At 41.0% G+C, this 25667-nt stretch overlaps 1 protein-coding gene across 7 annotated transcripts; it reads right to left on the bottom strand.

Annotated features, from left to right (window-relative positions):
* Positions 1–19888, bottom strand: DDX43 (DEAD-box helicase 43). Of its 7 annotated transcripts, none has more exons than XM_064597763.1 (17): positions 19349–19887; positions 17270–17325; positions 15509–15638; positions 14215–14346; positions 13020–13101; positions 11917–12073; positions 11348–11466; positions 10604–10714; positions 10094–10223; positions 9192–9292; positions 7430–7517; positions 5436–5563; positions 5125–5306; positions 4494–4632; positions 3902–3989; positions 3154–3309; positions 2–503 (listed from the first exon to the last, which is right to left on the bottom strand). In XM_064597763.1, the coding sequence occupies exons 1-16, from the start codon at positions 19596–19598 to the stop codon at positions 3193–3195; spliced, it is 2010 nt and encodes a 669-aa protein (XP_064453833.1). In that variant the 5' UTR covers positions 19599–19887; the 3' UTR covers positions 2–503; positions 3154–3192. The 7 variants fall into 7 exon arrangements, with proteins under 7 accessions (XP_064453838.1, XP_064453833.1, XP_064453834.1 ...); XM_064597762.1 differs by having other exon boundaries at positions 3–503; positions 10082–10223; positions 19349–19883; XM_045866029.2 differs by having other exon boundaries at positions 6–503; positions 5125–5234; positions 10082–10223; positions 19349–19875.
* Positions 19889–25667: the final 5779 nt, after the last annotated feature.

Below are 25667 nucleotides of genomic sequence, written 5' to 3'. Positions count from 1 at the left end.
CAGGCTTTCAACTCTTAAGACTGACCTTAATATAACAACATTACAGGAGATAAAATTTACATTCTTAAATAAGGATAGTAAAAAGTGAAAAAATGCTACATTCCTTAATATCCATGAAAAAAAATTTAACTCAAGTTTAAATACTTTTGATTTTATTAAAGTATAAAATACTGAATTCTACATTTTTTATTTATTTTTATTTTATTTATTTATTTATTTTTTTTAAAGATTTTATTTATTTATTTGAGACAGAGAGAATGAGAGACAGAGAGCATGAGAGGGAGGAGGGTCAGAGGGAGAAGCAGACTCCCTGCTGAGCAGGGAGCCCGATGCGGGACTCGATCCCGGGACTCCAGGATCATGACCTGAGCCGAAGGCAGTCGCTTAACCAACTGAGCCACCCAGGCGCCCTGAATTCTACATTTTTAAACACTATTATTTTAAGAATCACTTATTTCTTCATAGTGCCAGCATGTTTCCCATACTTCCATATATCTTGAGATCTGAAAAAGAAAAAAATGTAAATTGTTCCCAAGCCTTTGAATTTTAAACTGTGATAAAATTCACATAAAATTTGCCATCCTTCAAAAACTAATGATGTAATGTATGGTGATTAATAAAAAAAATTGCCATCCTGACCATTTAAATATAGTTTGGGTCCAGTATATTCATTGTTCCACAACCAACCTCCAGAAGTTTTTCATCTTCCAAAACTGAAAATCTATACCCATTAAATATCTCCCCATATTCCCCCTTTCACTGGCTCCTAAAAACCACCATTCTACTTCTGTGAATTGATTACTCTAGGTACCTCAGGTAAGTGGAATTACACAGTATTTGTCCTTGACGGGCTTATTTTACTCAGTATAGTGGCCTTAAGGTTCACCCATGTTGTACCTTGGGTCAGAATTCCCCTTGATAGGCCCATCTGTTTATCCATTCATTCATGCCTGGTGTGCCTTCACTTGTTGGCTATTATGAATAAAGCTGCCACGACCATGGATATACGAATATCTCTTAAGGACCCTGCTTTTAGTTCTTTTGGATTTATACTCAGATGTGGAGTGGCTGGATTATATTTAATTTTTTGAGCAACTGCTATATTTTGCATCGTAGATGCACCCTACATTCCCACCAACAGAGCAGAAGGGTTCCAATTTCTCCATATCCTTGCCAAAACCCATTGTTTCATAGTAGCTATTCTATAGGAGCCATCCTAATGTGTGTGAGGCAATCTCATTGCAGTTTTTTTTTTTTTTAAAGATTTATTTATTTGACAGAGACATAGCGAGAGAAGGAACACAAGCAGGAGTGAGGGAGGGAGAAGCAGGCTTCCCGCCGAGCAGGGAGCCCGATGTGGGGCTCGATCCCAGGACCCTGGGACCATGACCTGAGCCGAAGGCAGAGGCTTAACGACTGAGCCACCCAGGCGCCCCTGCAGTTGTTTTTTTTTTAAAGATTTACTTGACAGAGACACAGCGAGAGAGAGAGAGGGAACACAAGCAGGGGGATTGGGAGAGGGAGAAGCAGGCTTCCCATTGAGCAGAGAGCCCGATGCGGGGCTCAATCCCAGGACCCTGGGACCATGACCTGAGCCGAAGGCAGACACTTTACAACTGAGCCACCCAGGCGCCCCCTCATTGCAGTTTTGATTTGCATTTCCCCAGTGATTACTAGTGAGGCTGAGCATCTTTGTTGGCCATTTGTATATCTTTTGGAGAAATGTATATCCAAGTCCTTTGCCCATTTTTTAATCAGATTATTTTTATTGTTTTAGGAGTTCTCTGTATTATAGGTACTCGCCCCTTATCAGATATGACTTGCAAAAATATATCCTCCAAGCTAGAGTATTACACTAAGTGAAATTAAGTCAGAGAAAGACAAATATTGTATGACTTCACTCGTGGAATTTAAGAAACAAAAACAAAGGGGGGGGGGAGAGAGAAACCAAGAAATAGACTCTATAGAGAACAAACTGATAGTTACCTGAGGGGAGGTGGATGGGGGGATGGGGAAATAGGTGATGGGGATTAAGGAGGACACTTGTGTGAGCAGCACTGGGTGATGTATGGAAGTGTTAAAAAAAAAAACTCCTCCAGAATTTATTTATATGGTCCCCTACTGGACATTTAGGTTATAGTATTTTCCTACTACAAATATTGCTATAGTAAATCTTTACATATGCAGAATACGTATTTATAGAATACATCCCTAAAATAATTGCTGAAAAGGAATTATGTATTTATAATTGATACATTACCAAATTGCGCAGAGGTTCTACCAACTTAACACCTCTACCAACTCCATCACATGCTTAATGAGATTTCTGTACAACTTTTTATTTTCTCAACTCTTGAATACGTCTAACTCTAAAGAAGATATTAACTGGGGGCGCCTGGGTGGCTCAGTCGTTAAGCGGCTGCCTTCGGCTCAGGTCATGATCCCAGGGTCCTGGGATCAAGCCCCGCATTGGGCTCCCTGCTCAGCGGGAAGTCTGCTTCTCCCTTTCCCTCTGCCCCTCCCCACCTGCTTGCTCTTTCTGTCCCTGACAAATGGATAAATAAAATCTTTTAAAAAAAGATATTAGGGGCACCTGGGTGGCTCAGTCAGTTAAGCGTCTGCCTTCAGCTCAGGTCACGATCCCGAGTCCGGGATCGAGCCCCATGTCGGGCTCCCTGCTCAGCGGGGAGTTTGCTTCTGCCCCTCCCCATGCTCCTTCTCTCTCACTCTCTCTCTCAAATAAATAAAATCTTTTTTTAAAAAATTAAAAATTAAAAATTAAAATTAAAAAAAGATATTAACTGGAACTTAGGTAACAGGTAAAGAATTACCCTGAATAAATTATGTTAATGACTCTTAGAGAATACCGATTGCAATAAACACTAACAGTGTAGTTAAGGAAAACAGGCATTGGAAAGTCCAAAATTTGAATTTTTTTTTTTAAGATTTTATTTATCTGAGAGAAAGAATGAGAGAGAGAGAACACGAGAGGAGAGAGGTTCAGAGGCAGAAGCAGACTCCCCGCTGAGCGGGGAGCCCGATGCGGGACTTGATCCTGGGACTCCAGGATCATGACCTGAGCCGAAGGCAGTCACCCAACCAATTGAGCCACCCAGGCGCCCCGAAAGTCCAAAATTTGAAAGTGTTATTTACCTCCTCTCAGGAGGCTGGTACCACTTTTCAACAAGGGCATTAATAATAAAACTTCTGGGGTTTTCCTTGGGGTTTCCCCAATTTTTTCTCCATTTCTTTTTTCAGTTTATTCACCTCGTACCTCTTGGCCATTGCCACAAGATCCTCTGGGATACTCTGAAACATTAAATGTGTTATTAGGAATGAGATTTTTCTTTCAGAGTAACAGCTTTTCTATAATATGCTAAAATACCTCCAAATCTCAGTCACAGAACCTTCCCAATTCCATGACATCTTTCCAACAATGAAGTGTATCTCCTTGCGTGTTAAACTCTGAAATCTTCCAAGCTCGAAAACCAGACTGATCTTAAACTCCCCTGATGCTACCACTCCCTGCGCATATGTATGGCCCTTCAGTTGCTTCCCAGTGCTCTGCACATGCCTTAACTGGTGCCACGTTCTGCAGCATTCTGTCCCCAGGGCCTGAATGTGTTCCCCAGCTGGAACGTGCATCCCGTTCTTGTACAATTCTCCCAACCTCCACTCCACCGGCTTCTTCCACAGTACTATTTCCACTGATGCTTACCCCCATTAGATTGGGTTCCCCAATTCTGTATTACAGCTCCTTGTCTTTGCCACGCTATGGCCCTCATAACATGCTTAACATCTGTTTTCCCTGACACACAGTAAGCCCCGGTACTTGGAGTCAATGAAATTATTTGAACTTTAGAAAAGTGATACAAGGTAGAGTTCTGAGTTGTATAATCACCTGTCGCGCTCTTTCCAGAATATTAATTAACTCTCCAGCAACCCTCCAGTCATTTCTAGTGAGAAGAGTAATAGATATCCCAGTTCTCCTACAAAAGGGTGGGGTGGGGGGAACGAATTCATATGTTAATTTGATTTTTGATTTATACTCATGATTCATTAGCAAAACACTAAAAATAGCCAAACCTCAACTTTTAAGCCCAAATATGTATTAGAAGTTAGCATCACTCAAACAGCTATTTAGAATCTCAATAATCTGGAGCTGTTTAAACAGCGTTTTGCAGGGGATTTGATAGTAGTGCTCTCAATGAGGAGAAAGGCCCTCTTACGCGGGGACAATAGAGGAACCACTGGGTATAGCTCCGTGTGACTCTGCAGAGAGAAAGCAGAGCGGAGTAAGAAACAGCTGCAGCCAATCAGAGGGGTCTGGCTGAATCTGCAACAGGCCAATTAAGACAGGGATAAAGGAGCAAAGCGGGTGGCACAGACAATTCATGGGCAATAGGAAAAAAAAAACGTTTTCTAGCTAAGAACAGTCTGTGAAGGGAGTAATGATAGTTGGCTTCTTTCAGAGGTAGACTATGCTGACTTACCCTGCTCTTCCAGTGCGCCCTACTCTGTGCACGTATTCTTCGATGTTCCGGGGGAAATCATAATTATAGACGTGTGTGATATCAAGGACGTCAAGACCCCGAGATGCTAAGTCGGTGGCAATCAATATTCTTACTTTACCTAAAGAATAAAACCAAAAGAATATATTCTGGCATAAACCAACCCAAGACATAGCAGAAAAGTATAATTTCCCCCCACTATCTAGGTGAGCCATTATTACTTTTAGTATTAAAACACTTCAGAGAGTGAAAATGAGAAAGGGGCATTTCTAGCCTTTAAACTGCTGGTGGGTTACAACACAATATATACCCTGGCTCAGCAACCCATCCCTGAATCAGCTGAACCATGTCACAAAGATCTATGCCTCTCAGGTAAATTAAAGAAAATAACCCCATTGCAAATTGCCTTGATATCCAGGTCTAAATATTTGCTCTTTGAGTTTGGATAGTTCTGGAGATCTGATTAATATTCAGAGTTCTAACAAGCATAGTTTTGGGATCTGCAAGCTGAGGACAGATCTTACAAATAGGCTCCATGAAAAGGTGTTGTCACTCAGCCATGCCCAGGCCTTGTACCCTTTAACAGCAACCAATACTACCTGTATAAATGTACCTGTTTTAAAGTTTTCTAATGCCCTCTCTCGGTCACTCTGCTCCCTATTACCGTGAAGGGATTCCACTGATACATGTCGCAGAATCAGGTCGCTTGATAGGTGGTCAGCACTGAAGCAAAAGATGAAGTCAGTGATCTGAAGTGCTTCTTCTAATATCACTATCAATCCACTAGTTTTACTTCTATTAGCAAAAGACCGAATTAACATACTATAAGACATACATACCCCTTTTGAAATTAGTATGCAAATAGAGCAAATGCTAAACAAATCAATTTGATGATTTAAGGATGTAAAAGAAAAAAATACCTACACAGCTTTTCTGCTGACAAACACTATGACTTTGTCTTTGGGAGACATGCTTTCTAGAAAAGTTTGGATATGAGAGCGTTTCTCTTCTTCGGTGGTGACAATTATGTTTTGTTTCACGGTACTTACTGCCTAAAGGAATAAAGATCACAGTACATCAAAATTGAGAGGCAAACCCTATACACTGGCTCAGAATACATCTATTCCTATCCCTGGTTAAGTTTTAACAAACTGCTAACAAGAAAGAGGCAGGTCCTTGCAAAATGACCTCTACTCAAAGATTTGTAGCTCAGCCTTTCACTTCTTGCTCATTCACCGAAGCTGAGTTGGAAACGAATGCTTGGCAGTGTGTTAAAAGTAATTGGTTACTGGGGCGCCTGGGTGGCTCAGTTGGTTAAGCGACTGCCTTCGGCTCAGGTCATGATCCTGGAGTCCTGGGATCGAGTCCCGCATCGGGCTCCCTGCTCGGCGAGGAGCCTGCTTCTCCCTCTGACCCTCCCCCCTCTCATGCACTCTCTCTCATTCTTGCTCTCTCAAATAAATAAATAAATCTTTAAAAAAAAAAAAAAGTAATTGGTTACTATTGTTGGAAAAGAAAACTGAAGTAAGGCCAAAATTTCATCATGAATTTGGGTACAGTCCTTTCAATAAAGGAAGATGATTAGCTTAGGACACAAGAGTTCCCATTTATGATTTTGACAACTTAATGCAAATTTTCATAATATCGGGCGCCTGGGTGGCTCAGTTGGTTGAGCGACTGCCTTCGGCTCGGGTTATGATCCTGGAGTCCCGGGACCGAGTCCCATATCGGGCTCCCTGCTCAGCAGAGGGTCTGCTTCTCCCTCTGACTCTCTTCCCTCCCGTGCTCTCCGTCTGTCATTCTCTCTCTCAAATAAATAAGTAAAATCCTTAAAAATAAAAAAAAAAAGAGGGCGTCTGGGTGGCTCAGTTGGTTAAGCGACTGCCTTCGGCTCAGGTCATGATCCTGGAGTCCCGGAATAGAGTCCCGCATCGGGCTCCCTGCTCAGCGGGGGGTCTGCTTCTCCCTCTGCCCTCTTCCCTCTCGTGCTCTCTGTCTCTCATTCTCTCTCTCTCAAATAAATAAAATCTTTAAAAAAGAAAAAGAAAAAGATTCTCTCTAAAAAAAAATCTATATAAAAAAAATTTCATAATATCACTGATACAACTTTTTAACCCAGAGATAAAAGGTTTTAATAGCATTCAATGAAAGTAAAGAATGACATCTATCCTCACTTTTCATGAAATTTAATGAAATGAACTTAGGCAATGACCTATCACTATTACTGGTGATTAAGTAAAAGGTCATTTTTTTCAATAATGATTAATTGAAAGGTTGATTTCAATTAAGTGAAAGGCCAGATAACTTTGTAATGGAGGAGATATATAAGAGAGACCTTCATAAGTTGTATAATTACTGACATCTGGACCCAATGATCCATCATGACTTCACCAAAATTACATACATGCACCTATGTTGCCCTTTTAGAACCTGATTTTTTTTTTAAGATTTTATTTATTTGAAAGAAACACAGCAAGAGAGGGAACACAAGCAGGGGGAGTGGGAGAGGGAGGAGCAGGCTTCCCGCTGAGCAGGGAGCCCGATGCGGGGCTCGGCTCGATCCCAGGACCCCGGGATCATGACCTGAGCTGAAGGCAGATGCCCCAACAACTGAGCCACCCAGGCACCCGAAAGAACCTGATTTTAACAGGATTAAATAAAATGAGATATCAGGAAAATAGGAATAAGGAATGATATTTGATGGTATTAAGGGATTATTAAAATTTTAGATGTGAGATAACAGTACAGTAATTATGTTAAAGTTAGTCTTAATGTATACTGAAGTATTTATGAATAAAATCATATGTATCTAGGGTCTTCTCTAATTAATTAAGGAGGGGGCAGAGTAGCTATGCCAAAACAAAGTAATTAAAACTTTCATGAATATTTTTTATAATAGTAATAAAAAACAAGCTTACCACTAGATCCAAAGTACCAACATATACAATCATTGGCTCTTTCAAGTAAGTCTGTGCAAGTCGACGGACAGCATATGGCCATGTTGCACTGGAAATAAACATGATATAAAAGTTAAAATTTTATTATAAATCAAATATTACTAAGTTTCCCTAAGAATGCTATGAATCGGACTACCCATGAAAGACAAATTGAGTACTTTTAAATAAGGGAGACTTTACAGAAAATGTGTACTTCATAAAGAACTGCTCAACTATAGCAAAGCTACTACATGAAACCTTTAAGTTTAACAAACAGGTTTAGGGGTGCCTGGGTGGCTCAGTCATTAAGCGTCTGCCTTAGACTCAGGTTGTGATCCCGGGGTCCTGGGATCGAGCCCCGCATCGGGCTCCCTGCTCTGCAGGGAAGCCTGCTTCTCCCTCTCCCACTCCCCCTGCTTGTGTTCCCTCTCTCTCTGTGTCTCTCTCTGTCAAATAAATAAATAAAACCTTTTTAAATTAAAAAAAAAATTTTTTTTTTTAAGATTTTATTTATTTATTTGAGAGAGAGAGAATGAGAGAGAGCACATGAGAGGGGGGAGGGTCAGAGGGAGAAGCAGACTCCCTGCTGAGCAGGGAGCCCGATGCGGGACTCGATCCAGGGACTCCAGGTTCATGACCTGAGCCGAAGCAGTTGCTTAACCAACTGAGCCACCCAGGCACCCATAAATAAATAAAATCTTTAAAAATACAACAATAAAAACAAAACAGGTTTATAAACCAAAGGTGAAGGAGATCTATACCTTAAATTCTAACCTAAATTCTAATCTAAAATGAATTCAAGGGTTAGTTTTTTCTTGGCCTTCATAAAAGAAAAACCAAAAAAATCCCTAGTATTTTTGGTCAGCATTGTCAGCAGGCAAAAAATCAAATGCTTATGCGAAATAAAGGCATATTAAGTGTACTGATGAAAGTGTTTCTTCATCCATATATATTATGAAAGTAATCACCTACCTTTACACTTTCACAGTAATTACAATAATGGAAAGATTAGTAAAAAAACAAATGAGGGTGGTATTAAAAAGAAAACAAATGAGGAAATTTAATGTTATTTCCCCAATTATATACTACTCTTTTTTATATTAATGACATGTAGGATATATAAGCCCAGGAGATAATAGTCTATAGATCACTCTGCATTTAAATAACAATCATTGTTTCTCAGTTTTATCTTGGGCAAAAAGGTACTCAGTCATCAAAGGTTTATCTCTAAGGGCAGGTGATCATTCAAATGTGAGGCCACCACTACGAAACACAAACACAATCTCCCCTCGAGGGAGAGGTCCCCCTTAAGTTTGTATAGAAATCTCTGTGGGGTGCCTGGGTGGCTCAGTCAGTTAAGCGGTTAAGCCTTCAGCTCAGGGCATGATCCCAAGGTCTTGGGTTTGAGCCCCGCATCGGGCTCCCTGCTCAGCTGGAGCCTGCTTCTCCCTCTCCCTCTGCAGCTCCCCCTGCTTGTACTCTCTTGCTCACTCTCTCTCTGGCAAATAAATCTTTTTTAAAAAATCTGTTACAAAATAAAAAATCTCTATCTGTAACTTAGGAAACCCAATAATCAGTTACAATTACACCGAGTTGCTATACTAAGTGATGACATGTCTTTCACCTGAGGATCTCAAGATACCTTCAGGTAATGCTCTAAAATCCTCTGGGGAAATAAAAAAAAAAGGTGGAGTCCAATCCACTGATTTCTATTTTACAAACTAGCAGTTAGGCATACACCTACCTTGTCATAATAGTCTGCCTGTCTGGGCGCACATCTAATAAAATCTTCATTATCTGGGGTTCAAATCCCATATCTAGCATCTTGTCGGCTTCATCTAAAACCTGCATCAGAAATGATAGTGGCTACATTAGATATGGGAAGTACGCTCTTTATGAACCTAATACTATGGTAAGGTAACTTTTTTCTCATTTCCCCTATTTAAGCCACTATTTTCGTTTCTTCAGGACAAAGTGATCTAGAGTTGTAACAGAGTGACTTGATTTTTTAAGTTGGCTAACAGTTTCTAGATTGATCTAATGAAAAACTAAGTGTCTAAAATATCCACGTGGAGGGGTGCCTGGGTGGCTCAGTTGTGTGAGCATCTGACTCTTGATTTTGGCTCAGCTCATGATCTTGGAGCTGTGGGACTGAGCCCCATGATAGGCTCTAGGCTCAGTGTGGGAGTCTTCTTGAGATCGTCTCCCTTGGCCCCTCCCCTCCCCCTGCTTGCATGTGCTCTCTAAAGTAAATAAATCTTTAAGTAAAAAAAAAAAAAAACAAAAACAAACCACATGGATTTTAATCTTTTATACTTCTCTATATTCTCCAACATTTATAAAAAACATTAAAATAGAATTCTTAAAATCCTTATTTTAACATACTAGAGGGAATGCAAAATATCCCTAGGATTTGAAAACATTATAAAATGGACAACCATTCTAAAGGACTATTTTAATAAGAATTCAGTTCTGGAGTGCCCAGCTGGGCTCAGTCAGAGCATGTGACACTTGATCTCAGGGTTGTAAGTTTGAAAACCCACGTTGGGTGCAGAGATTACTTAAAAATAAAAAAGAACTTAGTAAGAGTTCAGTTCTTCCTCCTAGTATCCCAAACCCTTATTCCATGATTACCAAGTAGGTTACATTTCTGAGGTTAACAAAGTTATTCATTTGTAGATCATTCAGTCTTCCAGGAGTTGCAATAATAATATCTACTCCTTTCTTCAGATCTTGTATTTGTCCATTTCTATCTCCACCGCCATATATACACACACTTAAAAAAAAAGAGGTTCATGTTCAGGCAAGGAAATGTCCCATCACAACGCAAAATCCCAACCAACCAAAGTATTTTGGGTATAAAATAATAAGAGTACAAAGTATGTAAGAAAGTATCAGATACCTTCTGGGTAGTATTTGCTCCATTCTAAGAACTATCCACACCTGTCAACCCACAGTGATGTGTCCTATAAAGAGCCATATTTGCATCACTGTTACTTGACCTCACTGCCCTGGCTACCATTGATTTGGACTGGAGTAATGCCTGACCCATGCTAAGCCATTCAGATTCCCTACGTATGTGAAAAATAATGGGGAGAATGTATAAAACTGACTTATTAAATAGCTGCTGCAAGAATGGACAAAGAAATGACTTACCTTTTGAGGACTTTATATGAATACTTGGAACATTCAGCTTCCACTTGAAGTGCTAACTCGCGTGTAGGTGTGAGGACTAACATGCCAGGTCCACTCCTTTTTCCTCTAATTCTTTAGAGAGAAAATATTAAAGTACCTGACTCAGATACATAGTATATTCATTCAGTGCTTTCAGAATTTGTAGGAATGAATGTGAAAAGTCACACGCATTCACCACAAAACACAGAAAAATACTGAAGAGCGTTGCACACAAAAAAATCCCAAGGGCCGATACCAGCCTTTTCATTTAACACGGCCAACATTCTCTCACACAATTGTAATGGACGTGATAATTCAAACATTTCTAGTATTCACTATTAAGGCTATCTATTGTGGGGTGCTTGGGGGGCTGTCGGCTTAGCCTTTGGCTCAGGTCATGGTCCCAGGGTCCTGGGATCGAGCCCCACATCGGGCTCCCTGCTCCACGGGAAGCCTGCTTCTCCCTCTGCCACTCCCCCTGCTTGTGTTCTCTCTCACTGTGTCTCTCTCTGTCAAATAAATAAAATCTTTAAAAAAGACTACCTATTGCTTCCTAAAAATGCTTTGACAATTTATACTCTCACCAGCATGGTACAAGTGCATTTCCCTGAGGCTTGGCATTATTTTTTGACCAATGCAACAGACCCAAAAAAAAAGAAATTTGCATTTTTGGTATCCATATCTATTAACCCCCTATAAAGAGAACCCAGCTGTAGAAATTCTTACACAGGCTGTGAATCCAAGTGTATAAATCCGGGCATTAAGTACGACAGTGTTTTCCCGGTTCCAGTTTGGGCTACTCCTATAAGATCTACACCTTGTAAAACTATCGGCCATGACTGCGACTAAAAAAAGAAAAGATTAACATTAAAATTAAAAGCTGCATCTTTTAGTCAAACGCCCCCTCCTCTCCTAAGCCCAAACTTCTTTCAACAAACACATTTTGAGTGCTAGGCACTGGTGGAACGGGAGGGGGGGGGGGGGGCTCTAGGGGAGTGCTCACAAGGGAGAGTTCCTCCCTGGTGATTTAACTTCTAATAATCAGATCTTGTGGCGCCTGCATGGCTCAGTGAAGGGTCTGACTTGGGCTCGGGTCATGATCCTGGGGTCCTGGGATGCAGCCCCATGGTGGGCTTCCCGCTTCTCCCTCTGCCCTCCCCACCCCCAAACCCCCACACTTGTACTCTCTCAATAAAATCTTTTAAAAAAATCAGATACTGTTTGGGGAGAAAAACTGTCAGTAAAATATTGGAATTAAAGAAAAAAAAAAAAAGCAAGAAAGCAAACAAGCATACCTGGATTGGTGTTGGCTTTTGAAAGCCTGCCTTTTTAATGTTTTCCATAACCTCAGGATAACACTGAAAAGCATCCTCAAATTTACAAGTAGGATTGGGTATACGACGCTTCTCCCCTTCTTTCAAGTCATCACACATTATATTATAATTTTCTTTCCTTTAAGGAAAAATAGAACAAATCTTAGCGGCTTTGGTCACTTTATTCCCTAAGCCAGAAATTTTTGCCAGCATTAATTCATCATATCAAGAAATCCAACTACAACTGTAACTGTAAATCTACAGTAAAATGTAATAACAAAGAAATAGAAGTGAGCCCATCTTTTTTTTTTATCAGAATAGTTATCAGAAAGGGAAAAAGTTACATTGTATGAATGGGCCAATGAAATTTCATGGAAATGTAAAGAACGGAGCCTGAAAATCACACATTTCATGATTCAAATCAGACTTGGCTGACACAAAGCCCTACAATGTTCCACACATATTTTCTTAACTTATCCTCAACAATCCTGCCAAATGGGAATTATTCTCATATGACAGGTGATCATTAGTTGCTTATCCAAAATCTGAGCCCTACCCCAACCCTGGCATAACTGTTCTTTCTGCTATACCATACTTTTTTTTTTTTTTTTTTTTACCATACTTAGTTTTATAACTGACTTCAATAGAAAAAAAAATGTTGCTGTTAGGACCTTTAATTCCAGATAGTAAGCACTGAAGAATAAGAAATGCATCAAATCAACTTATGATTTTCAACAGTTGTAGAATTCTAAAAGTGCTGTCCAATACAGTAGGCACTAACCACATGAGTCTTAAAATTTTATTTTATTTTTTAAAATTTTAAATGGGAAACTTAGTTCCTCAATTATACTAGCCATATTTTGAGTATTCAATAGCTATATATAGATAGTGACTACTCTATTAGACACAAATATTGCCCTTTTTCCATCTTTGCAGAAAGGCCTATTGGATAGCAATGCTCTAAAATATCATGTAGGATGCAACCAAGTTCATGTGAATACCAGAGGTGTAGTCTTCAAATGCAATCACTTTGAATGTTTCCCTAATGAGTAACAACTATACAAATACTTAAATAAAATACCCACCTCCAAATGTCTACTTGCACTTGTGACATTGAACTTGTTGCCTCTGACTCCACGTAAAGGTTTTTCTTAATTGGTGGTAAATCTGGGACAAAGATGAAAATTAAAACTTTGATAAATTATCAGAATTTACATTTCATTGAAACTTATTCAAAGTAACAGAAATCAAACTAAAGTATTTATTAAATTCACCTTACAATTTTAGATAGTTGTTCTTTGCCAGTCAGGCTTATGCTAGTCTCTAAGAGATCTCCTGTTTTGGTTTGCCTTTTGAGTACATTTTTTACCCAAGAAAGAGACCCTTAATAATTTAAGTTTAATATAAAAGAAAAGTATGCTTTACAATCATCCCAACTGATGAATCTCTCAAACACGGTAGACTGATTTTTTCTTTTCTTTGAAGGTCCATCCCATTTCTGTTTAGGAATAGAATATTCCTTATTCCACTTTGTTTTCTTACATGCCTAGCATACTTCCTCCAAACTTAAATCCTTTTTCTGGCCCCCCATTCCAAATCTCCCCACTACATGTACTGTCAAGGTGGCACTGGTAACAACATGCAGATAGAATGACCACTGAATTAATCATTGTTAATATCTATCACTGTTTTAATAAATGTATTGCTGCCTCACTTTGATAGCCAGAATTAGCACCTGAATTTACCCTGAAAATTAGTCAATGTGACATGAAACATTACACTCCGCAATAATTCCAGGTGAGATTCTCATTTAAAATTAAAGCAAATGAAAAAACCCCGCTCTTCTCAACTACGTATTTCTTTCTTATTAAATGGTTTTCCCTTTTTATTTTGCCCCTATCAGCCAGGACACTCCAGGATCAATTTTTGCTCAACCATAGCCAATAATGTTAAACTACTTATGGTTGGCATGTTTATTGTCTTCGTTTTCCCCTTATGCTCGATTTTCTTTCAATTTTATTAAACTCCTGCTGTGAGTTACCTCAAATAAGACAAAATATAATATTTTAATTTCCTACTTATAGCATAGATTACAGCAGACAACATAGAAACAAATCTTGCCCTAGAGACTAACTGCAGCACATATTTTACTATCATTTTTCTAATTGATTTCATTACTAGAAATAAGAAACATTTTAAAGAATAAAAAACTCAAGAGGTTAAAAGACACCTCAAGAGGTACATCAATACCACATGTAAATGTTAGAATATAGCACTAACCTTCCCACTTTTTTTTCCCCCATTTCAAAGCATCTTCTCGAATTTGATCCCAATCAATCAATGGTTGATTCTCTGTAACATTACTATCTGTCTTTACATCTCTTCCAACAGAAGGTTGGAATGCAATAATATCTGTTAAAATATTTTTTCAGAATTAGTTTCAAAACAAATCCTAATTGTACAAATTTCCCCCAAACCACTTTATTCTTTTGTGTGTAAAAGAGACAATAATGCTTAAAATAGAAAATGTGGGTTTTAGTACTACAATGCTATGACAATACTAGTCATGGTTTGTCAGTTACCAGATTTAGGAGACGGAAAATACATTTATTGAAGAGAAGGAAAATAATGAGCCTAGTGTTTGCTAATAAATCACATGTTAACCTTTACAATAATCCTGTGAGGCAGATGTCACCCCAGGTTAACAGATGAAGAGTCTTAAAGGCTTCCTAGAGTTCCTTTCCCAAGAAACACTAAGAGGTAATGCTGCCATCTGAACCCACATGCTGCTTTTACTTCCACATTGCTTCTGGAAATGCCTCAATAATGGCTTTTTCTCTAGTCCAAGCAGGTCTGAGTTTTGGGTTTGTTGTTTTAATTAAAACTGAGATTTTTTTAAAGGGTAGGTTTATTTATTTTATTTTTTAAAGATTTTATTTATCTGACAGAGAGAGACACAGCGAGAGGAAACACAAGCAGGGGGAGTGGGAGAGGGAGAAGCAGGCTTCCCGCCGAGCAGGGAGCCCGATGCGGAACTCGATCCCAGGACCCTGGGATCATGACCTGAGCCGAAGGCAGATGCTTAACTGAGCCACGCAGGTGCCCCTAAATCTGAGATTTTTAAAAAGTAAACTATGCCCAGCCTGGGGCTTGAACTCATGACCTGGGGAAGATCAAGAATCTCATGCTCTGACTGAGCAAGCCAGGTACCCCAGAGATTATTTAAATACCAAATAATTAGACAGTTTTCAAAGTCAGTCACATTCCAGGGGAGAAGACCATAAAATCAGAAGGCCAGGACTAATCCTTCTATCATTAATAGTGAGTGTCTTAAAAGTTTTTTTTTTTTTCACCTATCTGTGGCTAAAAGTGAAACTGCTAGGCTTAATCACAGAAATTAAGCATTTTTAATTTGAGGAAACAGTATTTTGGGATTTCAAAGAAAAAAATCCCTAACAGACAAGACTTAATGATGGCAATCTGAAGCTCTGTTGTCAGGAAAAGCATCAACTATAATGCCTTATAACACTGAATGCAATTTTTCAAATTGCTGTAGTAAGCAAAAATTACTTACCAGTTCTGAGTTTTGAATTGTAATTTTCTTGTTTTTTAACAAGATTATCTATCACTGTTTTGGCCTTCGCCTGCATCACCTTGTTGCCAAAGATTCTGACCTCCGCTTCTTCTGAGTGACCTTTTATTATCTAGATGCAGGGGAAAAATAGGTGAGACTGAAGTCCCCTTACCATGCCCCCCCTCCAAAAATCACTCAACTTCAAACACTATAAAAATTTAAAGTAAATATAGTATTGCTATCATTCAGTGTCTTAAGTTCTAATTTTTGAGGGCATTCTACATCCAACAAATTTATCCTGAGATTCAGCCCCTGGTTGGATGAAAAGGAGCAGGACAATCTACATTTAAAAACTACCATGACAGGGGCGCCTGGGTGGCTCCGTCAGTTAAACGTCCCAACTCTCAGTTTCAGCTCAGGTCATGATGTCACCGTTGTGGGATTGAGCCCCACGCCAGGCTCTGTGCTCAGTGTGGAGTCGGCTCAGACTCTCCCTCACCCTTTCCCTCACTTTCTCAAAATCTTAAAAAAATTTAAAAAATAAAAATAAAAACTACCGTGACCACTAGGGAATAAATTCAGCAACTAGTTTTAGAAGATCAAGGCATTAATCTGACCTCTTAACTGTAAAACAGTACTTTGGCAAATCTTACACAACTGTAGAGCTTAATCTATGTGCTATATAAATAATGGCTGATTGCGCTGTCAGGTTACTTACATGAACTTTTAACTTGAGGGGATGCTCTACTTCCACCATGTATATGGTAATGGAAGCAACTTACAACAAGGCTGAGACGACATTTGGAGGACAGAATCTACAAGTCACATCTTTCAATGTACATAATCTCAGATACCCACATTGATTCAATAAAAACTAGAAACTGCTCACCACGTGCTGTCTTGGGCTGGTGATTCAAAGCTTGCCATTTGCACTGTTTACAGACAACTCTGTAAAAGTTCTTAAATGAGGCTGGAACGGATGCTGAGTATATGGAGAAGAGAGACCTACATAGAATGGGGATGCAGGAGGTCTTAGACCTCCCTTATGAACAGGAGTTCTATCAGCTAAAATAAGAGGGAGTGTGGCAGGAGTCCAGCTGCTGACATTCAAGAGGAGTTCGGGGAGGGAGTGAAGGAAAAGGAGCCAGATCAAGTGGACCATGCTAAGAAGTCTGAACTTCTTAAGAGCCTGAGATATTATGAAAGATTTTTATGCAGGAAAAGAAAACAAATTATGAACAAAATTTGTGTTTTAGAACTATTGCCCTGGTCATAATACAGAATGGTTAGAGGGGGTAAGACTGGAAGCAGAGTGGACAGTTAGGGGAGAACACTCCCAAATGATGTGATTCTCCTTAAGAATACAGGAAATAGAAAGGACTCAGTGACGGACTGGTTGCAGGAGAAGGAGAAGTAATCTGAGACTTCTGGCTTGGGTACTGGGTGAATGATGTTGCTGCTGAGACTTGGGAACACAGGAGCAGGTTAAGGTTTGAGGGATGAGAGTCGGGAAGCGCATGATGAATATTCCCCCAAAGATCTCATTTGTCAGTGGAGATTATCTCTATAAAGATTTTTACCTCCAGGAGTCACAAAACCTAGACCTGGAATGGACCACAGCATGTAACCATTCCTGGAAAATAGCAGTCTGAAGAGCTTTGGCGACTTCGCTAAATTACCACAGTATGTTAACAGCTAAACAGAAATTAGAGTTAGAAATGAACTATGCTCTTTGAGGATTTAAGTTCGCAGACCACTTACCTGTATTTTCGTGTTTGTTGTAATTTGGATGTCTTTTATTTTTGACCCTCCACGACCTATTTTTAAAAATAAAAATTTTTTAAAAGTTGTAATCAAAATCACAACTGGGTATTGCTTCATACTTAGTAGAATGGCTAAAATACAAAGAGGGGCGGGGCACCTGGGTGGCTCAGTCAGTTAAGTGCCTGCCTTCAGGCTTAGGTCATGATCTCAGGGTCCTGGGATCGAGCCCCCCTTTGTCTGGCTCCCTACTCAGTGGGGAGTCTGCTTCTCCCTCTGCCCCTCCCCCCCCATACACACTCTCTCACTCTGCTCTCACTCTCAAATAGATGAATAATCTTTTTTTTTTTTAAAAGATTTTATTTATTTATTTGAGAGAGAGAGAATGAGAGAGCGAGAGCACATGAGAGGGGGGAGGGTCAGAGGCAGAAGCAGGCTCCCTGCCGAGCAGGGAGCCCGATGCGGGACTCGATCCAGGGACTCCAGGATCATAACCTGAGCCGAAGGCAGCCGCTTAACCAACTGAGCCACCCAGGCGCCCTAGATGAATAATCTTAAAAAAATATATGAAATAAGTGTTGGTGAGAATGTGAAGAAAAGGGAAGCCTTGTGCACTCTTGGTGGGTATGTAAATTGGTGCAGGCACGGAGGTTCCCCAAAACACTAAAAATACAACTACCATATGATTTAGCAATTCCGTTTATGGATATATATCCAAAGGAAACAAAACCACTATCTCAAAGAGCCATCTATACTCCCACGTTCATTACAGCATTATTCACAATAGTCATGAGGTGGAACCAACCTAAATGTCTACCAACGGATGACTGGACCAAGACACATGGTATAAATATGCTAGAGAAGATTTCAGCCTTAAAAAGGAAATTCTATCATTTGCAACATGAATGAACCTTGAGGACGTTAGGCTAAATGAAATAAGCCACTCACAACAAGCAAATAGGGCATGACCTTCTTTGAGGGTCTAATGTAATCAAACATAGAAACAAAGTAGAATGCTATTTGCCAGGGATGGGGAAAGGGGGAAATGGGGAGTTGTTTAACGGGTAGTTTCAGTCATGCAAAATGAAAACATTCTAGAGATCTGTCACACAACATTGTTCTTATAGTTAACAGTACTGTACTCACACTGCACACCTAAAATTAATAATGCTTAAATTTTTATATATATTTTTTACCACACTAAGGAAGAAAAGTGGTTCCAGACCAACATTAAGTGGGTGCTCTCTAGCACAGGGCCTGCACTGTCACAGGTGCTGAATTAAGTGTTGAGAGTGTGGTTTTTAGAGCAAACCTAGTGGCTTTCACTTATGGAGAATCACTCTTCAGATCTTTGAGCCTGAGCCTTCTTGAGGGAACAGTGAATCTCTAGCTGGTCTAGCAATTAGTCTGCTAATGTTCTATTTAGTAGCTGCCTAAAAAAACGTGGTCATCGTTTTTCAAAATAGGTTTAAAAAAGGGTAAACAAAATTTTAGCTCCCATTCCTAATAGGTAAAATGTTGGAATTTATCCTCAGTTTAAATGGCCACAAATGGGGCAAATCTCTATTCCTATGGTTTCTAAATGTTTTCCAAAAATGAATTTGTAAGACTCAAGATGTACTAAGAAAAAGATCCTGTTTTTCAGCAGATAAAATTATATTCAATAAAAGAAACTAAGTGCTAGATATGGTCAATGCTCTGAACAACCCTATAAATATCCTACACCTTCTTTAAAGGCTCTAAATGGTGCTCAAAGACACAGATTGTACTCAGCACTGCTTTGTTGTTCATTTGGGGTAAGCTGTGAAAAGACCTGACCTTTCATCACAAAAATTTCCTAAATCGAAGTTTGTTCTCCCAAAATATCGTCTCCACGAAATAGCAAAAGGTGTGTTAAGTGACTAATTATGGCATCAGAAGGTATTACGAATATCACAGGTAAAGTCCTGAATCTCATTAGGTGGCAGCGGATTGGAGGCGAGGAGAGTGGGGCGCGGATGCCCTTGCCCAGGCCCCGCCCCTGGCCCCACCCACTCTCCGCCCCGACCCTGACCAGCACACCCATCCTCTTTCACTCACCGATCACAGCGCCGATCCACACGTTATTCAATCCAAAGCAAAGCGGCGGTTCTCGGAGGCCAGCGGCCACAGGTTGCTGGAGGCCGGAGGGGTTCCTCCAGCCGCCACCTCTGCTGCCCCTACCGGCCTCCTGACCTCTTCGATTCGGGTCCTCCGTCGGCCTCCTTTCCGGAGCACGGGACACCGCCGAGTTTCGCCGGGAAGCAACGACCCATGAGGAGGCGTTGGCGCCTCCTTCTTGCTTCGACATGGTTCCGTGAGGAAGATCCGGCGCGTCCGACGTCGCTCCCGTCTGGCTCCGCACCACCCCACGGTGCCGTCGTAAAATCTTCTACTAGGGCATCCACGCAGCCGCTACTTAAGGAGCCCGCGCGAGGCTCGTCCCGCCCCTTCCCCGCCCCGCCCCGCCCCGCCCTGGCCGCACATCCATTGGTGGATGAGGCGTTGTGGGCGGGACCCTTACGGTTTGACCAATCCACTCTCTTTATCGTGTGAGCGCTCCTTGAACGAGTTAATGCGCCGGCTTTAAGTTCTTTTTTAGGTGTTGGACTCCCCGGTCTCTTTGTGCTTTGCCCTACTGAACTCCCACCCCAAATACCCCCCATCTCAGTGACTCATAAACATCAGTCCCTTTTACAACATGACCCAGTACATACATAAAAAAATTTGAAACAGAAGGTTGGCAAAACTGCATTTACTATTGCAATTAGAGCAGCACTTGATATACTTAAACCGACATTCATTTTTTTTTTTAAGATTTTATTTATTTGAGGGCGCCTGGGTGGCTCAGTCGGTTGGGCGACTGCCTTCGGCTCAGGTCATGATCCTGGAGTCACTGAATCGAGGCCCGCATCGGGCTCCCTGCTCGGCGGGGAGTCCGCTTCTCCCTCTGACCCTCCCCCCTCTCATGTGCTCTCTCTCAAATAAATAAAATCTTTTTTTTTTAAGATTTTATTTATTTATTTGAGAGAGAGAATGAGAGAGAGCAGGGTCAGAGGGAGAAGCGGACTCCCCGCCGAGCAGGGAGCCCGATGCGGGCCTCGATTCAGTGACTCCAGGATCATGACCTGAGCCGAAGGCAGTCGCCCAACCGACTGAGCCACCCAGGCGCCCAAACCTACATTCATTTTTAAAAATATTGGTTGTAATCCACAAAATAAAATGACCCACAGCTGGAAAAATCCCTGGGCTGAAAAATGTTGCTTCAATGCTTCACACAACACTTGACCTGAATGTTTGCTGTAGTATTCGAGCTAATGAAATAAATTTAATAAATGCTTAAAGAACTCCCATCATTGCACGGTGGCTCTGTGGCTGGACATAATATTTCAGTGATGTAAGCCAGCTAGGAGTGCCCCTACTTTGATTAGGATCTCTGAATTGTCTAAACAAATCTCAGTTCACTCACCCATCAAACAAAGAAGTTACCTAGTATGTTGTGCTGAGGAATGAAAAAAAGGAAGAGAAAAAACGTAACTAAACCTGGTCCATACAGGTTGAATGGGTTAACTCACATGGGATTAACTGTAACTTTTAATGTAATCATCTCTGGAGAAATAGGATTACAGTGCTATTAAAGCACCCAGAATATAGATAAAAACATAAATGTGTCTCGTATTTAATATCCATTCTCTAATCCTTAATCTGAAATGGATAGTATTAATGATCTTTAGAGAGGAATTTTGTTGGATTAGATTTCTAATCCAATCTATTCTATTTTAGTCCAATCTAATCTAATCCTAATATTCTGTTGAGGATTTTTGCACCTAGGTCCATGAGAAAGAGGTCTGTAATTATGCAGTGTCTTTGGTTTTGGTATGGGGTTAATGAGTTAGGAAGTTTTCCTTTATCTTCTATTTTCTGGAAGAGATTGTAGAAAATTGGTATATCTTCTTTTTTTTGTTTGTTTGTTTACCCTATACTCTTATTGATTGTATAGTATTTCATAGTATTCCTAAACATAGATGTTATTCATTTTAGCTACTTTTATTGTGAAATATATTATATATACAGAAAGTACATAGAACGAAGATATAACTTAATAAATAACTATCCAGGGGCACCTGGGTGGCTCAGTCGTTAAGCGTCTGCCTTCAGCTCGGGTCATGATCCCAGGGTCCTGGTATGGAGCCCCACATCGGGCTCCCTGCTCTGTGGGAAGCCTGCCTCTCCCTCTCCCACTCCCCGTTTGTGGTCCCTCTCTCTGTGTGTCTCTCTCTGTCAAATAAATAAATAAATAATCTTAAAAAAAACAACAACTTTAAAATGGTAATTACAGGTACTTTTCTGTATTTTAAATTATTCCTAAATTAGAGCAAAATGCATCCCCTGTCCCCCAAAATCTGTGACATTAAGCCTTTTGCGATGGGAAAAAAAAAAGTGAAACCTTTTACTCTAGATCCCAACTAGAATTTAGAACATTCTCTAAGCAAGTAGAAAATCAAGATGGTGTGGGGCTTTCAGGTCCGGCCTACTATCTACTTTTCCCCTCCAGGCACGGATAAAGATAAAAAGGCGGAATTCAAGTGCGACTTTGACTGGAGGGCCCCTCGAGCTGGCGATTTCTTTCTTTAGACTGAAAGGTTTGCACTCGCTCCCACCTTTACCTCCGGGAGGGGTGTGCCTACCAGCTCTGGAGCAGAGAGGGGGGCTGCCCCCCGCTCTGGAGACGGAAGCTGAATCAGCCCCAGTCCGCAGCTCTATTTCCTCTGCACCCCGCCAGCCTCAGAACGCGATCCCGGACCTTTCCCCGCGGCCAGCGGTTGCGGGTGGGCGTCGAAGCTCCCGGGCCACAAGCGGGGAAGGCGCTCAGTGGCCCGCCCTCCCTTCGGCGCCGCTTCCCCGGCAGTGCGACCCAGTAGAGGCCTCCGCCCAGGTCCCCACCCGGCGGTGGCTCTTTTTGTTGTAACGACGGCGGGGGCACGGTGGGGGTGGGGTTAGAGGCCCCCTCGGTCATCTGAGGAACGTACCATGATCCCCATCCCACCAGGCAGGGAACCACCATCCCGCAAGAAGGCAGCAATCAGCTCCCTTGGCTCTGGAAGCAGCTGGTTGAGCAAATTCAACTTGAATTTAGGCACTTATCAAGGTGTGAATTCAGTGGGAACCCTAATTTTGGAAAATAGACCCTGTAGGGTTTGTCACCTGAGTCAGGGAGGGTGGCATTATCTTATGTAGAACCCCTACAACCAGCCAGGGTCGTCTTCTCATTGAATTTTTAGAAAACTCCTGTGAAGTGGTGTGGGTGTCCCCATTTCACAGAGGAAGAAACTGAGGTCAGGGAGCCACTGTGCTTGGGAACCCAGGTAGATGTGATGCCAAAGCCAGGGATATTCTGCTGCACCAGTTTGCCTCTCAAGGACCCATGGGCGCATTTCCAAGAGGAAGGGGATTTCAGGTTCCAACTGCAATCCCTACCAAGAAAAAAACTATTTCCCCATCAGTGAGTATAGTTAACTTCAGCTTCAAGATGATTATAAAATTAATATGTGTTCACGTGATTTCAAAAAAATGAAAATATAACCTAGATATAAATTTATTCCTTCCAATTTTTTTCCCAGGGAAAATTGTTTAAGATTTTATTTATTTGAGAGAGATAGCAAGCGGGGTGGGGGGGTGGGGGGCTGTGGAGGTGGGAGGGTGGGTGCAGGGAGAACAAGCAGGCAGAGCTGCAGGCAGAGGGAGAGGGAGAAGCAGGCTCCCCACCGAGCAAGGAGCCTGATGCTGGATTCAATCCCAGGACGCTGGGATCATTATCTGAGTCCAAGGCTGGCGCTTAACCATCTGAGCCACTCAGGCACCCCTACCATGTGTTGTTTTGTAGTCTGACTTTTACCCTTAAATTTTATAAAATAGGCACTTCCCTATGTTGTTAAACATATATTTCTTTATTATATACTGTATGTTCTTCTCTGTTTATAAGTTGTCTTTTTATTTCACATTGGTAGGGCAAGACATAGGGGAATTTTTTTTTTCCATCAAAAGAAGCTTTCATTCTAATTCAGCAAAAGCTATCATTGTTCCTGGTGACAGCATTCGGTGCTATGATCTGGTTCTATTTACCCTCAAATTATATAAACATTGATCTATATATTCTAACAGCACTGCCTTTTAAAAGATGCAAAATTGGGGGGGCACCTGGGTGGCTCAGTCAGTTAAGCTTCTGACTCTTGGTTGCAGCTCATGTCTTGATCTCATGGGTCTGAGTGAGGTTGGCTTCGTGCTCAGAAGGGAGTCTGCTTGAAGATTCTCTCCCTCAGGTGCCTGGGTGGCTCAGTCGTTAAGCGTCTGCCTTCAGCTCGGGTCATGATCCCAGGATCCTGGGATTAAGCCCCTAGTAGGGCTCCCTGCTTCTCCCTCTCCCATTTGTTCTCTCTCCAATAAATAAAATCTTAAAAAAAAAAAGGGATGCCTGGGTGGCTCAGTAGGTTAAGAGGCTACCTTCAGTCCTGGGATCGAGTCCCACATCGGACTCCCTGCTCGGCAGGAAGACTGCTTCTCCCTCTCTCTCCCTCTGCTTGTGCTCTCTCTGTCAAATAAATAAAATCTTAAAAAAAAAAAAAAAAGATTCTCTCCCTCTGGCCCTCCCCACACTTGTGCCCGTGTGCTCGCTCTCTCTCAAATAAACTTTTTTTTTAAAGATTTTATTTATTTATTTGACACAGAGAGACACAGCGAGAGCGAGAGAGAACACAAGCAGGGGGAGTGGGAGAGGGAGAAGCAGGCTTCCCGCCGAACAGGGAGCCCGATGCGGGGGCTTGATCCCAGGACCCTGGGACCATGACCTGAGCCAAAGGCAGACACTTAACAACTGAACCACCCAGGCGCCCCTAAATAAATCTTTTTTAAAAATGCAAATTTTTTATTCTCTTTCTGGAAATTTTTTATGTGCATGTCAGATAGCCATCCAAATTTATTTTCAAAATACCCAGTGCCCTGTCACTGTTTTGAAATAATAATTTTATTATATACCATACCATTTTGTATATATGTTTATGTTTGTTTTATTTCTGGACTTCCTCTTCGGTTCCACAAAGACAAGGAGACTGACATGAACTCAAATTTTCAAAAGACCACTCCGGCCCCTGTAAGGAAAATAAATGTTAAAGGGGAAATATTTTGATCTCATGGAAAAGTTATAACTTAAGCAGCTGTAAGACCATTTGGAAGCTATTATAGAGCAAGGGATAGTGATGGCTTGAACTACTAGTTTCTTAGCAGTGCAGGCCATAAAAAGTAGTTCTATTTCAGATATATTTTGAAGGTAGAGCTGACAGGATTTGTTTATAGGTGTAAAATGTGACACAAAGAGAAGAGTCAACCAGGTGAATGGTTGTGGCCTTTACTAAAAGGGAGAATACTAAGGAAGGGGAAATGTGGGGAGTAGGTTAAATGAGAGATACCTATTACAGTGCAGGTGTCAGGTGGGGAGTTGGATATAGTAAATATTTTTCTTCTCTATGATTCTTTGTAGTTTAATACAAATATAGTTGCAAAAGAAAAAAGCAATCTCTAAGGAGAATAAAAAGTTTGTGATCTTTGAACTAGGAATTCTACATCTGAGGTTTTTTTCCCTGAGGTTCTTTTTTTAATGGAAATATTTATAACGTGAAAACAAGTTTATGTATGCAGATAGTAACAGCTGATATTTATTATTGAGTGTTTTCTACTTCCTTGGCACAATTAAGGGCTTTATATGTATTAACTCATTTAAACATCACAGTTCTAGGATCAAGGTACTATTATTATCATCCCCATTGTACAGATGAAAAATGAGGAACTGAGAGGTTAGACATCTTGCCCAAGGTCACACACAGCTAGTTAGTGGTGGTGGAGGAGGGAGTGTAGAAAGGGAGAAAAGAAAGGGAATAAAGCAGGTTCCCGAATTCAGAGCAACTAGTTATTGTTGACGGCCTAATGTCGTGGACAGTCTAAACGTGCCAGTGCATCATGGTGTATAATGCTAATTGAATTAGGAAAATACTATGAGCCGGAAATTGTCCTGAGCTCCTTGCATGCATTCAATTAATTTAATCTCTCGAGCAATCCTACAAGTACTACTATTTTATTGGTTCACATTTTACAGATGAGGCAATCGAGGGACAAAGAAATTACGATAAGCAGCTCAGAGCCAGAAATCCAGTAAGTGGCAACGCTGGAGCTGAAATCCATAGTTCTCTATTCCTTCCATAAGCATTTTGTGCCAAGCGCAGTACTCTGTGCTAGGAATAGCTAGAGAAAGACTTGGTCCCCATTCTCAGTGAATTTGAGCAAACAAAAGCAGATCGAACCGTTCTTTCGATCACGTTGCCTTCGGAGG

Source organism: Mirounga angustirostris, unplaced genomic scaffold (genome assembly GCF_029215605.1).
Source record: "Mirounga angustirostris isolate CCGP_5_RB_7025 unplaced genomic scaffold, mMirAng1.0.hap1 SCAF_8, whole genome shotgun sequence".
NCBI lineage: Eukaryota > Metazoa > Chordata > Mammalia > Carnivora > Phocidae > Mirounga > Mirounga angustirostris.
The sequence above is the reverse complement of the archived record's forward strand: the minus strand, read 5'-3'. Positions and strand labels throughout refer to the sequence as shown.

Coding starts and splice junctions, on each gene's coding strand:
- DDX43 (XM_064597762.1), bottom strand. CDS start 19,598: ATGTCGAAGCAAGAAGGAGGCGCCAACGCCTCCTCATGGGTCGTTGCT. Junction 10,224..10,603: donor TCATATAAAGTCCTCAAAAG/GTAAGTCATTTC, acceptor TTTTTTTTTAAG/TGTGTGTATATATGGCGGTG. Junction 4,633..5,124: donor ATTAGAAAACTTTAAAACAG/GTACATTTATAC, acceptor TTTATTCTTTAG/GTAAAGTAAGAATATTGATT.